Below are 19,787 nucleotides of genomic sequence, written 5' to 3' on the forward strand. Positions count from 1 at the left end.
ATATTAATAATAATAATAATAATAATAGCCATGACGATAGACAACGCTCTAGGCCCGTGCCATTATTACACATCTTAGCAGGCGAAGGCGGTACACCGGCCTAAGAGTTTAATGGCTTTATAGTGATTCTACTCATATTCAGATGGCGATGAAGTTGGCAAGTCAAAAATGGTATAACACAAGTTGTGTGTGTGTCAGCTAGTCTCTTAGGCCCGAATATTCTGTAGCCCCGTGGAACGTTTATGTGTTATCCTGACTGTTGAAAAATTTACCGTGATATCTACTTGGACCTTGGCAACTCCACCATCATATTATAATTAACATTTATACAAAGTATTGCAAACATGAAAGCTTGAATTAATTATTTGATTTAAAATTCGGAAATTGATATGTTTTCATGTAATTAACCTTCCAGTGCTCGCACATGATTTTAAAACATGATTGCTCGCTGCGGACTGAGAGTCCGCATTTTAAAAATTATGGTTTTTATGGTTCATACTTAATGGTAAAGTAAAAAGCTCATAGAAATTTAACAAAAATGTATTTAGTAAACATAAGATAATATAACATCACAAGATATTGCATCTACATTTGCTAGACACATGATTATTTCTAATCATCATTAATACTTGAAAAACAATTATTACACATAATAAAAGAATGGTGTAAGCAGATAAATGTTTTACATTGTTGGCAGGAATACCGTGTCGGTCTATTTTTTCTTCGATCACAATACGTGCATCGTCCGCGGTGATCTGCAAGGATGGAAGTGGCTGATTGAGGTGTTTCTGTTCCCAAAATTTCATATATTCTCGCTGCCATGGTTCTTGGGATACCCTGCATAGCACGACGACGCATGTGGGACTCAATTAGATGGAATGACAATCTTTTCAAAAACTCTCACCTTTTTATACTATCTATGTTATTGTTCATCGAGTATATAATCAAAGAATTAATACCAGCAATATTTAGCAAAGAGTAAAACACTACCATGGGCCATCTGCGAGTGTTCCTTGCACAGTCATATGCTGCACATAATTTATCGATACTATCTACGTCTCCTTTTGTCGCAGTATAGTCCATGATCATCTCTGGTTTATTTGTGTTTCTATCAATACAGTCATCATGATGCATACTTGACACCAACAATACATTCTTTTTTGTTTGGACATACATGAAACAAGAGTCGCATTTTCACGAAATCCGAACATACTTGTTAGTGTTGGACGCTTAAAATCTACGATAGTCAAAAATTTTGCCCACCCTGTTAGTTGGAATAAAAGTTCGTCTTGTCGATATACTTGTTCATGGACTTTCTGACTATGACCCATCAATTTTGCAATCTGACCGATTTCATTGTCATTCATTGTTAACAATTGGGAAGGAAAGGATTGCGACTTGTTTTCTTAAATAAGTGGAACGTAAAAGATGCGGTTCTTCAGCACCACATTTCTCTGAGTAATCTCTTAAAACAACTGAAGCCTCGATAAACATCGCTCTCGTAGGTATACCAAAAAGGTAATTGTTTGAATAGGGAACACCAGCTTCTTTTCGATATTGGAGAAACATGTCTAGATACCTACAACACAATTTTTTAAAAAGTAGAAAAATCAAAGTACTCATTTACCTGCATTGATTTTCGTCCAACAGCACATGTAATATATGTAGACGCTTTCCAATCAAAATCATAACTTTGTATTTATTCGCTAACTCTCGATGATGCATTGGAAAGGATTGAAGTATTTCTTCATCATTCAAGTTCGATTTTTTTGTTATACAATTCCAACGACATACTTGCAACTTCACTGACTCTACGTCTATTATACACAATAACTCTTGCCAACGCAGCCTTTCCTAATTTTAGCCATGTGTCGAAATCGAAACCGTCCTGTAACCGTTGATACGCCTGCTACGCTTCAGAAACTATCAATGTGGAAAATAATTTCACGTCCTTTGCCTTTGGTAAATTATGTAATTTGGCTGCTTTTCTTTGCAAGCTGGTTCGACCAGCTGACCTGCCAACATAGATTCGATAGTTTTTATCATGGAGAGTTTTGAAATTGTCAAAACGGCCACGCTCTTCACATTGTCTGGGAAGATTATGAGTTAAATAATCAACGTTAAGTGCGTCTAAAAGAAATGTAATACTCGATCGTAAAGCTTTTGCCAGACTTGGCTTTCCAAACTCGCCTGTTTCCTTGTCAAGTGAACACAAATTGAAAACTCCCTCTAGTAAGGCATCATAACCTCCATAGAGAATCAGATCTTCAAAATCCAGAATAGAGGGGTTTATGTCTTTAACTTCTAAAATCAATCGTGCCATTCTACGCAAATGTTGGCGATCGTTCTTTAATGCGCTATATGAACCACGATGCATTAAGGAATATCTTTCAGCAACAAGTTTCAAACATTTATCTTCTAATATCTCGTGTAGAATTAGCCCAACTTGGACAGGCTCTAAGAAAGCGAGAAAAAGTTTCTGACTGAAAGAATTCGCTGTAAATTCCCTTTGGATAGTTTTAAAGCGAGAATCTTTAAGCACATTTCTTCTATTGGGTGGCCGTCCAGTACATTTGCGTTCATGTCTAGCAAAGTTTCTGGTCATTATTTCACCAAAACAATTTGGGCAAGTAATTAAATTGAAGGCTTGTCCTGTCACTACTCTCCTTATAGCAATTTTTTCCTCACAGGTGGCATATTTGTTGAAATTATAATCACCCTTTCGCCTGATCTCTCGGTACGCAGCATTCCGTTCCACACTATTAGCTTTCATAGTCATAATATTTTTCACTTCTTCCTGATCTTTGTGTTTTCGAAGAATATGTGAAGACATTTCAACAAAAAACTGTTCACAGAAATAACAACAATGGCGTTTTACTTTGGTTTTTGACGTTAATGGGTTTACTAGGGCAGAAGAACCACAATCCATAATTAACGGTGTTATGAACTTACGTTCCTCTTCAATCGACAGTTCCTCCCCTATTAATTTTCCGACGGGGAGACAGTAACGAACTTTCACTTGTATTTCATGTTCGCCAAAATTTCTAGGCAGCAGCACAACTGTTCTGTTTTTGTCGGAAAGTTTATTACCTACAACAAAAATTAAACTTCGATTTGCATTTTTTTTTACTATACATACATTTATGGTCTGTCGCGGGCAAACCAGAATACAAAAATCCGCTGATGGTATTGTCGTCTCCACTGCAAGCATCACAAATGTAATGCTCTTCAAGTAAAACGGTGTGTATCTTCATTGAAACGAAAAATTTCTTTATATAAATGGTCAAATGAGCGGAAATCCTCCAGTTTGATTCTTCAACAGGCGAAACCAATGGCAACAGAAGGCAATAATGCTGGAGTTTATGCATGACCATTTGCCTTTTGCCAGGGGTCAAATTTCAGATTCGGCCATGGTATCAAAACTGTGGACTAATCTAACCCTTGAACTAAATGAGGCAGGAGGTGCCATGAAGGATCGAAAACAATGGCAACGGGTTTGTACTCCTATTCCTTAAACAAAATAGACCTTCATTCGTACACTCACTTATGTAAACATGCCTCATTCATCCACTTAAAACTACATTCCCTATTATATAAATTTTTAAATATAAAACTTAGTGTTGGAGTGACTGGAAGTCAACCGTCAAGTCTAAAGCTGCACAACTGAAGGCAAAACAGCAAAGGACTGGAGGTGCTGGGCCATCAAATGATTCGACTCTCTCTGGTTTAAGTGAAATGGAGTGCCGAATTTTAAGCATCATTGGCCCAGATTATTGTGGTGATGAGAAAACTCCAGAGTTTCCCTCTGTTTCAATGGTAGGAGTAGGTATTTCGTATTTGATGTTCACATGGGTTGTTACCCATAAGGAGTCCTGAAAAAAAAAGTTTTATACTGATTCACATTCAATTAACTTAATTTTAAGCTTTCATATGCGACATTTCACACACATACAAAATAAAATAACTCACTCATTTTTAGAATTTTCCTTCTGTTCCTGTTATAACACCAGTCATACCATCTGGCTCCAAAGCTCTCATTGTTGTACCAACAGTCATACCATCTGACTCTGAAACTCCTCCTTCTCCTCCACCAATGTCAGGTTCACCAGTGCCTCCTGAAGAAACAGCAATTGTATTGATTTATGCATGCAAAGTTTGTCAACAGTAATACCTTTCATTTCTAGAATTCTGTTAACATCTCACCATCCCCATATTTGTCCTTGCCTTCACGAAAAAGAAAGAAGCGTCCAAGCCCAGAAACCCTACCTGAAAATCTGCTCAAAGCAGAGAAAGAGGCCAATATTCTTCGTGAATGGCAAGCCATTGCTTTGGAGCGAATAGCTGATGTCAACACCAACATTTTGCAAGCGTTGCGGGAACTAATTGATGTGATGTTGCGTTAATTAAGCTTCGTGTTTTTTTTTTTTTTTTTTTCTAACTGTAAACTCACCAATGTCTTGCGAATTTGTTACACACAACAGGAAAATTGTGTTACGTGATTGATATGATGCTCTATAACATTAACAATAATCATTTTGATTTTGTAGTAGTTTCTCTGATTGCAAATTCATTTCGAATGCTTCCTTTACACATTAAAGAAAACGTGGTCTGTGAATACATGTAACCACCAATTAACCAAGTAGGTATAAAATATGAATCCTGAGTAGATCTAAAACACAACACGTACAAGAATAGAGAAAACAATCACTCACCACTTACGGCCTGCAAGCCATTTTACACCTTTGTATTTAGTTAAGTTATCTTCTACAATGTTTAAACAATAAATATTAAGCTAAGAAAGTTAAAGAGCATATTTTCTGCTGCACACACAATTAGAAACTAAAGCACTTTTAACAACAATGTTGTTGTAGAAGTGAAATTTTTGTTATTTAAATCTGCGGGGTTACACGAGCTGGTAGATACCGTGAACCGCTCTCGTAGAGATAATTTAAGACATTTAACAAACAAACAAAAACAAAGAAAGAATATGTCGTGTTCTGTGCGTAAAATTAACGGAAGTAATTACGTGCAATACGTGCACGATTTTGCGCTGCAGCAGCTCGGTTCTCAGGGGCTTCAATTTGATGGTCGGGGTGGTCGTCATCTTCGTCGGCCTGGTGTTGGTAAATTGCATTTAAAATATCAACCTCCGGAGGCAACGGCAAATCGCGCTCAACCATAATGTTGTGCAGTATCACACAGGCATTGATTATGGTGCCGGCTTTTGGTAGAGAGTATCTTAATGCGCGCTCAGACAGAAAGCATCGAAATCTGGCTTTTAGAATCCCAATGCACTGCTCTATACAAGAACGAACCCTACGATGCGCATTATTGAATCTCGATTCTGGGGTGTTCTCAGGTGGATGTGGAAAAGGAGTTAGTAAGTAGGGCATGAGAGGATACCCAGAATCACCTGGAAAGGAAAATTATAAATTTACAAGTGATTTAGTGTACTTGTTTATAGATTACCCAAAAGCCAAGAATTTCTGTCACCATCTTCTGTGAGAGGCATTTGTAACATGGTGTTAATGTTACTCGTTCGCCAAATAAATGCATCATGAGATGCGCCTCCGTGTGCTGCATTTACTGCATATAGTCTGTTGTTGGGACCACAAATCTGAATGAAGTGTAGAAGGTAGTTAGAAAAGGCGAATATAATAAAGGCAAACAGTTACAAGTTGAACATTCTTTGAATGGTATCCCTTGCGGTTGAGGTATTGGTGCTCTCGATCTCTACCTGGATTCAAAATAGCAACGTGCGTGCCATCAACAAACCCAATGACACCTGGCAAGTTAAAACGTTCCATTACTCTATATAGACAAAGTAAAATAGAGAAAAAGTTCTTATAGAGAACATGAGACTTTCATACATGGGTTACTTCATTAACAGCAATAAAAATTTGAGATTGCGATAAATTAACGAAGCAGTCCTGTCCCACGCAACGTTGGTAACTTCCACAAGCCAAAAACCTTATTGCTGCCAAAATTCGAATTTGCCTACTGATTCGATGACCTCGTTGGCCTGGCATCATGTGAGGCTCGATCATGTCAATCACCTCACGCATTGTACGTTTATCAAATCGAAATAATTCAATAAATCTGGAAAATTTATGTATCTTGTGTAATACATAAGTATTAACTAAAATTGCTTTTATTACCGTTGATTGGGCAAATCGAAAGGATCATTTGTGATTCTAGCGCGTCTTTTAAGTCTCCGTAAATAATTACGCTCGTCGTTGACGAAATAAGGCAGAAAACGTGCCATTTGAAAAAAAGCGCAAATCTAAATTAAATTCGAAACTGTCAAAAAACAATAATGAAGGTAGCTGCATTATCGGAATATATGTGGCAACACAGCACAAAATATCGGTGCGGTCGAAACGTCAAATCATTTATCGCTTCGGTTGCCCACGAGAAACAAAATACCGATTTCGTCGACGAACGTTAGCAGCCTACGATATTTTAGCGGTGACCGATATTTATCGGTCGAGAAACAAAATTCCACCCCAGGGCAGAAATATAAAACTGTGTCGTCCTCTTGTAAGACCACCACTCTGGCATGAGATAAGCATTTTTCACAAATAACATGCCCGCATGTGACTAAGTAGAAAGACTTACAATGGCAATTTACAGGAGTGGCATATAATTTTTCCTAATAAAAAAAGTGAAAAAATAAAATGTCAAACACATTTTGTCATAACATACTCGTGAGGGGCAACGGATTGTTTTCTTGAGGCTTACAGACTACACATGTTTTTCTTCTACAAGTTTCTGTTCTTGTGAGCTCCCTTGTACACATATGATTGTGGATATATCTGCTTTATAACTATTTGTTATAACATAGGCTAGCCGACGCAGTTCGATATTAATATTTTGTGAAAAAGGCATCTCCTCACTTTCAACCTGCGTTATTTCCTGCGGAGTTAAATTATGTACCATGATGCACTTTAAACTGCCCAAACATTGGATCTTGTTACATATAATAAATTCATGGCGGTATTTGCACTGGGCCCTTCTACATCTCTTCATTAAGAACTCTCTGCAGGGAGTGGGTGTTAAAATTCTGAAAACGAGATCATATAGCACATAAAATTTCAGCGGATCGAATACTTCATTTGCTACTGAAGCTCATCGATTAAATTGGAGTCAAAGACGAAAAATTAAAAAAAAAGTACCAATAAAAGAAACTGGACAACTTCCCTCCTCTACTTGGCCTCTGCATACAGGGCATCGAGGCATATCACGTGCAATCAATTCTCTTGAACAACCCTCGCAAGTACTATGCATACAAGGGTTCAAAATGCACCAAGAGGTCATTTGTCCAGTCTGTTTCGGAGAAACAGACTGGACAAATAAACTTATCATTTTCTTGTTCCTCTATTGTCCTATGAGTAAATTTGCATTTGCTTCCGTATTTACAGTTGCCGAATTGTTTAAATTCTTGACAAATGCCCGAAATTTGTAATGTTCTCAACGTCTCGTACCTCATGGTGTCGCTTTGATATAGCGTTTCTCTGTACTGGATTTCATCTTTTGAGGACACATGAAGGTATCGACAGTACTCTCTGACATCTCTCCATTTGAAAGTACCGACAGAACTTATAGGGATGATTTAAATTGCACATCGGATCTTTACATTCCCCCTTCGAGAATTTCGTACAATAACTACGACAAAAATAAATACTGAAACTTTGACTTGAAGTGTTGTACTTTAATCAAGATATAATCTAGTGTTGAAAAATTGTGACTTCAAAGAGATTAATTAAAAACTGTTTTCAGGGAACAATTTGAATATACACCGTTTTTTTAGGAGTTGCGTATTTTTTACTTTTATACAGGATGGCAGGTTTGAATTGCCAAACGTTAACGCAAGCTGTATCACTTCAAATCTAGCAAGAAATCATCCTTAAGAAGTTGGGGTCGCAAATGTATTGTTATCGACCTTGCCAATTTTGCCGTTAGTACTCTTTCTGACCCTGCGTTAATAGATCCTCAAAAGCGTATAACACTGTATACGACAGATGCGATAGACTGATGGTTGTGAAATAAACGGTTCATTTACTTAAAAGTTTCCATTAGAAAAATTTTAAGGTAGGTAGTTGGGTACACTAATCCTTTTTTCTAGAAAATCTTCAACGGTCTTGCCGCAAAATGCCGAAAAAGAACATCTGGTTAAAAGCTTTAATTCATTATCAACGGAAGTAAGGATTTAAAGTCATAAAATCTATGGAGTATTTTTCCAATCCTATAATAAAATTTTATTACCCAAACGACCGGAACCTATTCACAGAAAGGGTCTTGAGTAAGTGTACTTCAATGGTCAAGTCCAGGTAAAATGCATACGTTACGATTGGATACGGCTAACTAACAAGTATTTGTCATCCCGACAAGGCCGGCATTTGAACCAAATATGCATTAAAACTCATATTCGTCGAAAAAAGCATTAAATAAGCATATAAGTTTTAATATGCATAAAATTGAAAAAAAAAGCAAATAAGCATTAAAAAAAAATGTGTCAAATGACTCCAAATTGTATCATAGTTACAGATATAAAAAAGTTTTGAAAAGCTTACATTTTTCACAAAAGGCATTAAGCCTAGAAATCCGCTCTCTAGTTATAAGTTTTACAGGAACAATTTACCAGATTTTCATCCGCTGGCTTTAATAACTGAATCTTAAAACTTTATCTTATTGCGATACGAAATGTTACGGAAAACAATTGCATACACAAATTTGTTATAACAAAAATTGGGTTCAGGTATTTTTAAAGCCAAGTCTGCTACAAACTCGTTGAAACATCACCTTAATTATTGTTATTAAATACTTCATCGAAATGATTTAAAATCAATTTTCAACCCATTTGGAAATGTGCTTGCAGGAATGTTAATTTATTTGTAATTAGTAAGTACATACTTGTAAAACCGAATTTCAGTTAAGCCTATCTAAAGTTTTGGACATTCAATGTGAAAGTTGCTTTAATTAATACTTGGTAGAATAATGACGCAGAGTGCAGTCATGAATTTCTTTTCCGTTCTATTGTTACGATTAATGACAAACCCCACTTAATCGTTGTGTAATTTTTTTATAGTCTGATTTGTTATATAAATAATAACAACGTTCCAATATGCAGTATAATTTTATTGGTTTTGTGCATAGGTGCTAAGTGAGATTGCTGGGATATTTTTGTGAACCTTTGCATTGCAAAAAAATTTCAAAATCATTGGGATAACGTGGCAACGTTGCATCTAAATAAATAAGCTACGAAAAGCCCAGTCAGAATATGTAAAAAAGGTACGTAAGTATGTTTGAAAAACTGAACACTTTGTATGGTTGAAAATAATTGTATACGCTAGTCATAGAGCCGTAAAACTTTAATCTTTTTTTTCACGTGCAATAAATTAATTGAAATTGAACTACTGAGGACCGTATATTTAGTGACATTCTGTATAGTAGAACAATAAATAATTAAGAAAGAAATGCAAACAACCAATAAAATGTAGAATCGCGAAGTACTTTGCCAGTCGGTTGCTTGGTTACTCCCTGTCACCTCTTTCTGTCTCTCTCTTTTCTGTGCAGAGTTGATAGAATCACGTAGGCTTAGCTTTCTTACGACCACCGCCAAGGCACCACCAAACGACACTTTACAGCTGACTGTCGAGTGGGTCAGTTGTCTAAATCAGTATGTGTTGTTTCGTTTTACTACGGGGACACAGATTCCTGAGTTTACTAATTTAATGTGGAAACTAGAAATAAACGAAGATGTGTTTGTTCCACCCCCTGCGTTTCAGTTCCAAAGGGAAGATTATCAATTGGGATACAAAGGTTAGTGTTCTGTCATATTTATTACTGTTTGTCTTGTTTTATATAACAAATGGTTAGTTTTTACAGTAACCGCTAAAGTAATACAAAATGAATCGTACTCCACGATTAACTTATTTATAATAATTATATAATTTCTTATAATTGGTGTAAGTGTTCATACAATCTGATGTCCTGCTCTTTGGAAAATCTGAAGTAGTTTTTCTTGGCCTTTTTCTGTCTATTTTATCGACGTTTTCTTCAGTAGGGCCGTTTGTATGTTTAGTGACTGTAATTTGACTGATGCTCAAGCCTTTGACAGTGACCTGCAATATTTTTATTACAAATTCGACACAGTCTATGTAACCTCTACAGGTGTGCCTAAAAACTTAACTCGTTTTTAATAAAAAAAGTTATCTTGTAAAAGACATATGCAGAAACGAAAGAAAATAACACCTACGAACAAAAAACAGCCAAAGAAAAACGTACACAGATTTCGAAGCGGGCAAAAATGACTGGCTTTTTTCCACTGCTCAGACGCGTAGATTATTTTATTAGTTATTATTATTACTAAAGATCGGAATTATATGCATCGTCCTCATTAAAGTTGCCAATGTTGCCATTGAACATTTCAGAAATATTTTGTAAAATTTTGAATCCATTATTTTTGTCCATAACATCTGAATGCTTTTTCCGCACTGACTGTCCTATTTTGTCAGTGACTTCACAAAAATTGTTTTCAAATTCTTTTAAATTTTCGGTTGATTCAGTCAGAGACAATTTTTGTTTTTCGAAATCATTAATTGTTTTGATTAGAAAATTATAATGAGATTCAATAAAGATTAATTTGTTGCCCAATGCAGCTTTATTTAAAACATCTTGACACTTGTTTATAGCAAGGTTGTCAGTGCCGTTAAATTCCAATATTAATTCTTTAATTGGCTGAAAATTATTGGCATAAAATATTGCTGCTTACAGTCAAGTTCTCCATCTGGTGACAACATGTTCTGGAGGTAAAGGAATATCTGGCAATTTTTCGCAGACTTTAAAAAGATTTTCTTTACAGTACTAATTAAAGAATTAATATTAGGAAATTCGTTCCTAATTTGTTCTGCAACTCGGTTGCATGGGCCAAACAAGTAACATGAATTAAATTAGGGTAAATTATTTTTAATTATTGTCCAGCTTTTATCATGTAAGTTGCTGCATCTGAAAGCATAAGTAAAATTTTGTCGGTTACCACTACATTTGGTGCGAAAAAATTCATGAAATATTGATTGACAAATCGCACAATAGTCAAGTGATTTGTTTTTTCTAACTGCTTGCACGCTATTACTAGCCTCATCTTCACGACTAATAAATTCGCAATGTACCGTCCACAGGAATCGGTACTTTCATCTACTACAAAATATATATGGTGAGTGCCAACAATATTTTTAATGGAATTTAAAGTGCTTTTAAAAACGTCAGGCACATATTGTTTTCTTAACGTGCTCTCATCCGGGATCCTTCTTTTACAATGTTTTTCTAAAAAGTTTTTGAAAACTGGAATTTGCAACTTTTTTAGAGGTATGTTCGAACAAACTAGAGCTTCGCATAATTCGGCGTTGAAGATTGGCTGTTCATTTTTCTTCGTGGATGCCGCAAATGCTTGGGTTAACGGAATCTGCACAAAAAATTTTCGACTCGATCTGGAAGTAAAAATGACATTTCTTATTTCGTAATTTTATTTATCTAAATTAAGAATTTCTCCCAGTTAATCCAAGTTGGCAAAACCGATTTTTTTCAAACAGGTACAACAAATTAATAACAAATTGATTAGCGGCCTGTTGAATCCGCATGTTTATATCTGCACCAAATGGAGTATTGTGGAATTGTCAAGGTTTGGCTGGCCTGTGTAAAATAGATGCAAATTATGAAGCTAGTGTTGTAAATAATCCAGACCCTACAAGTAAAGTGCTCAATTTATGGCAGGACCCTGGTACTAGTACTATAAAACAATTCATACTGTTTTTAGAAGAAATGGGTAGGTTTGATGTTGTTGTCGATTGACGAGCTAATTGATGAAGACATTAGAATATACAAAGCTAATTTACAAGGACCAGAAATCAAACCAGCTTCTTTGGAAGCGGATAAATATATTAAGACAATGGATGATGTTGAAAGAATTAGTGAAGGATGTTCCTGGGTGAATTATGATGTCTTTCTATTCTATATATGACCAGGATGACATCGATTTCGCTATCCAAGTTTTGGAAACCATGGAAAAAGACTATAATATATATGATCTTTTTTCTCATCACTGTCAAAATTCGCATACCTTTCCGATTCTAAATGTGTGGCCACTGTTGTCGAACTTTTTCGCTATCCATGTATGTCGTCTTCATGTTCTTTTTACATGTATTTTTTCTTCTCGCTGGTTATTTGTGGTGGAAAACGAGGGAAAGAAAGAGTAAAGTGTATATACTAAGTAATTAATAATTTAAACAGAATTATCCACAGCCGCCACCGAAATCAGGTACATTTTTTCTATGCTTTAAAATGTGGTTGAATATTGATCAAGTGTATTCGCATTGCGGATATTTTTTTTATAAAATAATACATTTGTCCATGTTATTGTATCATCCACGGGGGTACAGTGAACCGAATCCAGGGGGTGTTACCACTTTAGACAAAGTCCGACGGGTAATGCTTGGAGGGCGAAATCAGAAAGAAAGGAGACCCGGGCCTTTTGAATTGTACATAATAACTTACGGTATATCTTATTTGTCACATTTTGTGATATACAGAGTGTGTCTGTCTGAGCCCTTCCTTATAGGGGACAGTAGTAAATTTAGCTGCTGAATAATGGACACAGTTCAGGATGTTAAATTTTGTGTAGATAAAATGTTTGGTTTTTTTTTGGAGGGATATGCGCAGTCTTGTAATTTCTGTCTTCTATAGCTTCAACAAAATTTTTGGGCGCTCGGATTATTATTATATCAACAATCTGTGGCGGCGGAGTCGGAGACTATTGTCTCCTAACTCTATCTTCTTACTTCCATCGGAATTGGTTCTCAACAGTCGGGTGAGGTTCTTGTTTAATTCTTTATTGTTGACTTTTTACACAAAATTGTGGACTGAGTTATATACCAATTACAAATATGAAAAAGTACATATCATAAATATTCTCCTTTTAAAACATTGTTTCATGGTGATATACAGTAATTTAACATTACAACTCTAATCGTAGGGACAGATCAGTCGTTCTAAAATAGTATTAAAATAAATACTTCTACATATTACTAATAAAAATTAATTAGGCAGGCCTCCTTATAGTGTGTTCAGGAGAACTCTTATAAAAAAAAAACCTGTTTGCCAGGCGGTTGCTCTAGCAATGAGCAGTAAAGACCTAATAATCTCTCCTTTTCTATGTTCTACATGGATATAGTGTCTGCCGCCAGAAATTTTTTCATCCATATGGTATTCATTTCTTCGAATGATGCATCCGTCTCAGCACTATTTTCTCGCAGAAGAAATTATTTTTCTTCATCTTTTCACTGCTTAGAATACTGAAGAATAATGGTTTTTTCTTCATGTAGAAGAATAGTTAGACAATTGCTCCATTTTCATTCCAATTTTTCGATAATTCGTCAAATTCTTCGGGGAGTTTGTTAGTAGTGAGTTCAGAATTTTCACCACAGTTTGTTTCCCGATTTGGGTAAAGGAAAGGTTCTTTCACTCAACAGCCTGAATTTTTCATTCTTGATTTTCCGAAGTTCATCCGCTTGCAAGGTTTTTTCCAATCCGTTAGTTGCAGCTTACATCTGCTCCTGTGATACGACGCCGTTGTTCAAAAATTCGGTTCTTTTCATGGTCGGAAACCATTATCTTCTAGTTCTGTCTTCTAACTCGTTTATTCGATTTGATAGATTCTGCTTTTTTGCTCTCATCGGAATTGGTACTCTTTGTTTCCCACGCTTCACGATGGGAGCGAAAACAATGAACTGTCAAGCTGCTCTATTAAGAGTTTATGACTTTTATTGTAGGGACAGATCACCATTTGTTCTAAAACAGTAATAAAAAAATAATTAATAATTTCTAAATATTCTTCTTCTATTTTAATTACATCGTTTCATCTTTTTGTCTAGTTCCCTGGGATCACCAATTCAAACACTTTTTCTGTCAAATTTCACACGTCATGCAGTTGAAATGTCACTTTTTTGGAACATCATTCTTAACTTTTGCTCAAATCAATTAAATGGGGTTTAAATCCTGAGACCATATAGACTTTTCGAGAATTATCTCGACGAAGGGGGGGGGGAGTGTTATTATTCACCATCATTGGGTGAATTTTTGGCAAAATTGGTAGTGTAGCGTTTATACAAGAACACTTTTGTTAATATAAATGTGTCCATGTTAAGGAGTATCGAATATCCTTATTGCGAACGTCCGAGTGGGTGAATTGCGGCTCTCCGCTCAATTCACTCACAGAGGATGGGTTGCGTCAATTTAATAATATTATACGAAGTATTGCGAAATCCAGCATATTGAATGGTTGCTTTAGCAAATGAAATTTTAGAAGACGGAGGAACACAAACTTATCTTCCCGAAAACTGCTCGTCACCGAATGTGTGTAGAATCAACTGCTCAAACACGAAGTTTCACACTTTGTGTATTTATTTCTTTCTTCTTCGCGCAGGTGCTGAACGACGAAATCGAAGGATTATATGGACAGTTTAATCTGGCAAGCTTTCCGAAGTAAGTGTACAATGTATTATTCAGTAATAGTCATAACTTCCCGTCTTCATTTTGTATAAAAACTTGATTGTTCTGGATTATAATTTTATTGTTCTCATCAAAAATTAATTTCAAACGGTTTATTTTTGATCAATGATTTTGCTTTGTTCTTGTTGATTTCGTTTTGTTGTCGATTAGGACACAGATCACAGGAGCTCTGAGCTCTGGGTTTATGCCGGTATTGCCGGTTAAATGGATTATTTGTGATTACACTCGCCCCATAATATCCCATTATAGAGAGGTGGGTAGTTTTAAGGGTGCAGGAATATCATTTGACGGCACAAATAATTCTATCCCGTCTACAAGATTTGTTCTATTGCTCTTACAGCTTCTGGATCTCTTCTCCATTTGAGTGTAATAAAAAGGTATTAAAAAAACTTAAGTTTTACAAAAAAAAAAAAAGGTTACATTGCTGTACCACTTAGGATAAAAATATATCATTTATATTAATTCGGGTTTTGATGGAATTTTAAGAAACAATTATTTTTCTCTGTAAGACACAACCCAACCTTGTACGTGGTACATATCCACTTTGTGCGGTACCACGAATTAGTAAATGGAGACTTTCTGAAAATTGACCGCTAGAGGCTGGACGTCGGAGTTCTCCAGGTGACGGTCGACGGGGGCGGCTTCTTCGGGATCGCTCGGGCAGGGCGCATCGGCATGCGGCGGAGGTTGTGCTGATAAGGCCGCATCGAGAACAAAACGTGGGGTCTCTTCGTCGGTCTGTACTTCTCGGGAAACCAACTGAGGAGCTGCTTCCCCATTCGCTTCGTTACACCGTTGTCAGTTCAGTCGGATTCTGCTAATTAGAAATCCAAATAATGGCGTTTTTTATCCGTCCACGGTTTATTTTTTATCAATGATTTTGCTTGGTTGTGGATTAGGATACAGATCACAGAAGCTGTGGGTTTATGTTGGCATTGCCGGTCAAACTGACAAATACCAATCACTTAATTACAATCACCCATTGTAGAGGGGTGGATGATTTAAAGCGTTCAGGAATATGCTTTGACGGCACAAATAATTCCATCCCGTCTCCACGATTTGTATCGAAGGTTATATTGCCCTTACAGCTTTCGGATGTTTCCAAACGACTGTTTCGGAACAACCAAAATCCGCATGGATTACACTTTTTACAAAAAATTCACGATCGTCATTTTCTACCACGAATTTTAGATTGAAATTCATCAATTTATCGACAGTAGAGTTTGGAGTCTTCAAGACTCTTTCAAGTAGAAGCTGTTGTAGGCAAGATGGAGGAACGTTCACAAACGTATCTTTGCCGGAAAACTGTTCGTCATCGAAAATGTGGAAATAATTACTCAAACGCCAAGTGTCAGACGAAAATGTTGCTGTTAATTTAATAAAAAGTGACGTCACCGCGGTTGTTAATACTCTCCTACTCGGCGAGGCATACTTCGAGTGAGATGATCGATTTCTTCGTGAGGTATGGCATTCCAAGCTACCTCTAGCTGGAGTCGGAGATCTAGCGTTGTTGGTAAATGAGGCACTGAACGTATATGCTGACCCATAGAAAACCATACATGTTTAATAGGGTTTAAGTCCGGTAAACGGGTCGGCCCTGATAACAGACTTCTGTTGCCTACACGACGACGCTGTAAGAACTCGCGAGTATGCACTGCTAGATGTGGTCGTGGATTATCTTGCTGAAAAACGGCACTAGAAAATACCTGTATCAATGGCAGTAAAACGGGGTCCAGTCTTTCTTTTAAGTATCGCCGATCATTCTTTCTCGATGGCTGTATTACACCGATCATACTGTACAGTTTCATGCTCCAATTCCTTAGGCATATTAATAACTTTATAATTGTTTTCAATTGCTTTCCTAACCTAGCGATAATTCATCCTGTAACCACAGCGAGGCATTATGGCTTTCGACTCTGGTTTTAAAAAAATACACGTGTATAAATCAAATTACATGCAGATGCAAAAATTATACATTGCAAGAGTGGACATCGTTTGCTGTAACAATAGACTCTCTCAAGAGTTCCACATCAGCTTTGCAATATTTAATCAACTCATCTTTCATTCGAAGAATATAACAGTTGACGACTTGTCCTTCATAGAACTTTTGAAAAGCAGCTTTTCCAGTTTCTTTCATAGAGTTCGTATCATAAAATTCTATTGCAGGCATAGGACCCACATATTCCTAATTTTCTAAAGCGTTAAAGTAACGTGGAAAGTATGCTTTGGGTGACTGTATATTAAATGCTTTCGGAAACTGTGAAAGAGGCAACTGAATAAAGTTTAGGTTATCGGTAAAGCGTAAAAACGATCCACATGACATAGACATAATTTTCGTACCAGGCCGTGATTTGCGGATTCCAATGTGAAATTTCAGAGTACATTTCGGGCATCAGAAACAACTATCATATGTCTGTGAACTGTGAGTGATGATGATAACTTTAAAATTTTTGGACATATCGACCAAATTATTTAAAAAATCTTTCATTGGTCTGTCGGGAAAATTGTGGTTTTCCACGACAAATTCCACAATATCGTCGGCTTCACACTCTCTTGTAATGTGGTCCAGCAGCTCTCGTAAAGCTTGCTGAAACCCTCCATGATTTTAGTAAATATAGAACTACTCTCCGTTATTACCTTAAGCCATTGTAATGGATGTTGGAGTGGTCCCATCGGTTTAAAAGAAGATTCCATTTTTCTGGATATTAACGAGAATTTTTTATTGAGATGTTCACTTTCATTTCTTCACAAAGGACACAAAATTTTCAACTTCTTTAATTTTGTGTGCCTTTTCCTACCTGCTGTTTCAGTGAAAGGGCCGAGTTCGAATCATCTGTAATTTTTCTGTTTAGTAAGCTAATTACATATTTTACTTTTTTCTCCTTTTTTTTTCAATTTTTAACGTACATGCTAGATTTTGCCAACATTCAGAAACAACAAGGTTATGGTCCGTACGCTTATCTTTCAAATTGGTAAAATTTGTTTACAGTTTACGGAAAAATACCTGTATCTAGGACTTCCAATATGAAGTCCTGTTCGTCACCTTCAATATTTGCAATTTATTCCTGTGTAAAACCTCTTCGAATTTCTGTAATTGGTGTTTGGCGTAACGCAATTCATCTAAGTTTAACGAATTGATGGACAGCGGAATCATTTTTTGATTTTGGAGGTACTTCATCTTCTGTACCCAACAGTTACTTTATCTTATTTAATTATCTAATCTTCTGTATGAAGTTCGTATAATTGGAGGAATAGTTCGAACTGGATGTTAACGCTGTCATGGGCGCAAAGCATTCACGTTTCGGATCCATTGTGAATATTCCGACACCGATCTCAAAATTGACATCAAAGATTTTGTGTAATTGTGTCAAACACTGGACGGGAGAGAACATTTAACCATTGGTTCTTGCGTAACTTGTGTCAAATTTGGACATTGGATTTTACGGTCTTCGTCTGACAGTCTGACGGAATGTGGACCAATTGTTGTACATTGTGTTCTTTTAAATGAAGATTCTTTAAGATATCCCACGAGGTGTTCAGTTTTGCGTCCATAGCGGGGCATTCCTCCCCTCACGTCTTTCCCGGTCCGCTCACTGTTTTGAGTGTGAGTTTCTGGATCCGTCGGGTTTACAAAATTGAGGAAATGGTTGACACTCAAGCGCTGGAAGCCCTCCTCCTCCAGCGTGTTATACGCCCTTCAAAGTGTTATACGCTCTCCAAAACAGGAATTACGAACACCTGAGAAGACCTTCACGAACGGTGTAAACGATTTTTATTTGTTTGAAATTTTTGGTGGCTCTTAAAAGAACCGAGTCAAAAAACACCATCCATTTAAGATGGCGGTGGATACAAAACAGCCATGGCTAGGTAAAACCCGAACCAGGAAGCCGGATGTTCTCGGACATGGATGTTCTGAAAAGAACTGGTTGCGTGGTTTTTTATTTGCCTAGGAACTGTTTGTAGATGAAAACCCTCGGATAGTGCAGAGCGGTTTATTCTTATTCAAACGGCAGGCCCAAGCGAACGCTGTGACCAATAATAGACAAGTGATGCCAGACTTCTTTTTTTTTTTTTTTTTGGAGGGGGGGAAATGTCTATGCAGACCACCGTAATGCTTCTGCGGCCTACAGTGGTACTGGGGGAATCGTTATCGCCCTAAAACCCCTCCTTCTTCTGCTCGAGTACCAGGACATTGCCCTTTTCACTCATAACGCGCTTCTCCGTAGACACAGCGGGAGCTGCGCTACCGAGTTCGGTTGAGCTATTGATTGCCTGGGAGTTGGCCCCCATCATCGTCTTTTTCTCGCGGTTCCTGTAGCCGGTGGAGATCCGAAACAGAAAAGAAAGTGCGCTATGCGCCGTTAGTTGTGCATGACCTTGGAGGTAATTTCGCATTGCGGATATTTTATTTATAAAATAATCATTTGTCCATGTTATTGTATCGCCCAGGAGAGTGCAGTCAGCGGAGTCCAAGGGAGGGTTTTACCGCTTTAGACAAAGTCGGACGTGTAATACTTGAAGTTGGTTGGAGAGCGAAGTCAGAGAGAATTGAATTGTACATAATGACTTACGGTATATCTTATTTGCCAGATTTTGTGATATCCAGAGTGTGTCTGTCCGAGCATTTCCTTATAGGGGACAGTAGTAAATTTAGCTGCTGAATTATGGACTCAGTTCAGGATGTTAAATTTTGCATAGATAAAATGTTTGTTTTTTTTGGAGGGATGTGCGCAGTCTTGTGGTTTCTGTCTTCTGTAGCTTCAACAAAATTTTTGGGCGCTCAGATTATTATTGTTGAAGAGACATTCTTCTGTTACAATCTGTGGTGGCGGAGTCGGAGACTTGTCTCCTAGCTCCATCTTCTTACTTCCATCGGAATTGGTTCTCTCTTCCACGCCTCACGTTGCGAACCAAAATTAACAGTCTGTTCTCTCAGAGTTTAAGACTTTGTTACGAGACGTAGAAAATTCAACAGTCGGGTGAGGTTCTTGTTTAATTCTTTATTGTTGACTTTTTTACAAAGTTATGGACTGAGTTTATATACCAACCACAACTAAGTATTAAAAAGTAATTATCAACAAATATTCTCCTTTTAAAACATTCTGTTTCATGGTGATATACGGTAATTTAACATTACAACTTTTATCGTAAGGACAGATCACAAGGCGTTCTAAGATAGTATTAAAATAAATACAAATTACTAATAAAAATTAATTAGGCAG

The 19,787-nt window shown here is 36.8% G+C and overlaps 2 protein-coding genes across 2 annotated transcripts; one reads left to right on the top strand and one right to left on the bottom strand.

Moving 5' to 3' along the window:
• Nucleotides 1–3,350: 3,350 nt before the first annotated feature.
• On the top strand, nt 3,351–4,168 carry LOC135138556 (myb-related transcription factor, partner of profilin-like). The gene is made up of 3 exons (XM_064068537.1): nt 3,351–3,494; nt 3,619–3,816; nt 3,980–4,168. Exons 1-3 carry the CDS (start codon nt 3,351–3,353, stop codon nt 4,166–4,168), a joined length of 531 nt encoding a protein of 176 aa, XP_063924607.1.
• An 841-nt stretch (nt 4,169–5,009) lies between these two features.
• Nucleotides 5,010–6,065, bottom strand: LOC135138557 (putative nuclease HARBI1). The gene is made up of 4 exons (XM_064068538.1): nt 5,971–6,065; nt 5,676–5,811; nt 5,470–5,617; nt 5,010–5,413 (listed from the first exon to the last, which is right to left on the bottom strand). Exons 1-4 carry the CDS (start codon nt 6,063–6,065, stop codon nt 5,010–5,012), a joined length of 783 nt encoding a protein of 260 aa, XP_063924608.1.
• Nucleotides 6,066–19,787: the final 13,722 nt, after the last annotated feature.

Source organism: Zophobas morio, unplaced genomic scaffold (genome assembly GCF_036711695.1).
Source record: "Zophobas morio isolate AGI-343-1 ecotype UQ-CSIRO unplaced genomic scaffold, CSIRO_AGI_Zmor_V1 ptg000030l, whole genome shotgun sequence".
Classification (NCBI taxonomy): domain Eukaryota; kingdom Metazoa; phylum Arthropoda; class Insecta; order Coleoptera; family Tenebrionidae; genus Zophobas; species Zophobas morio.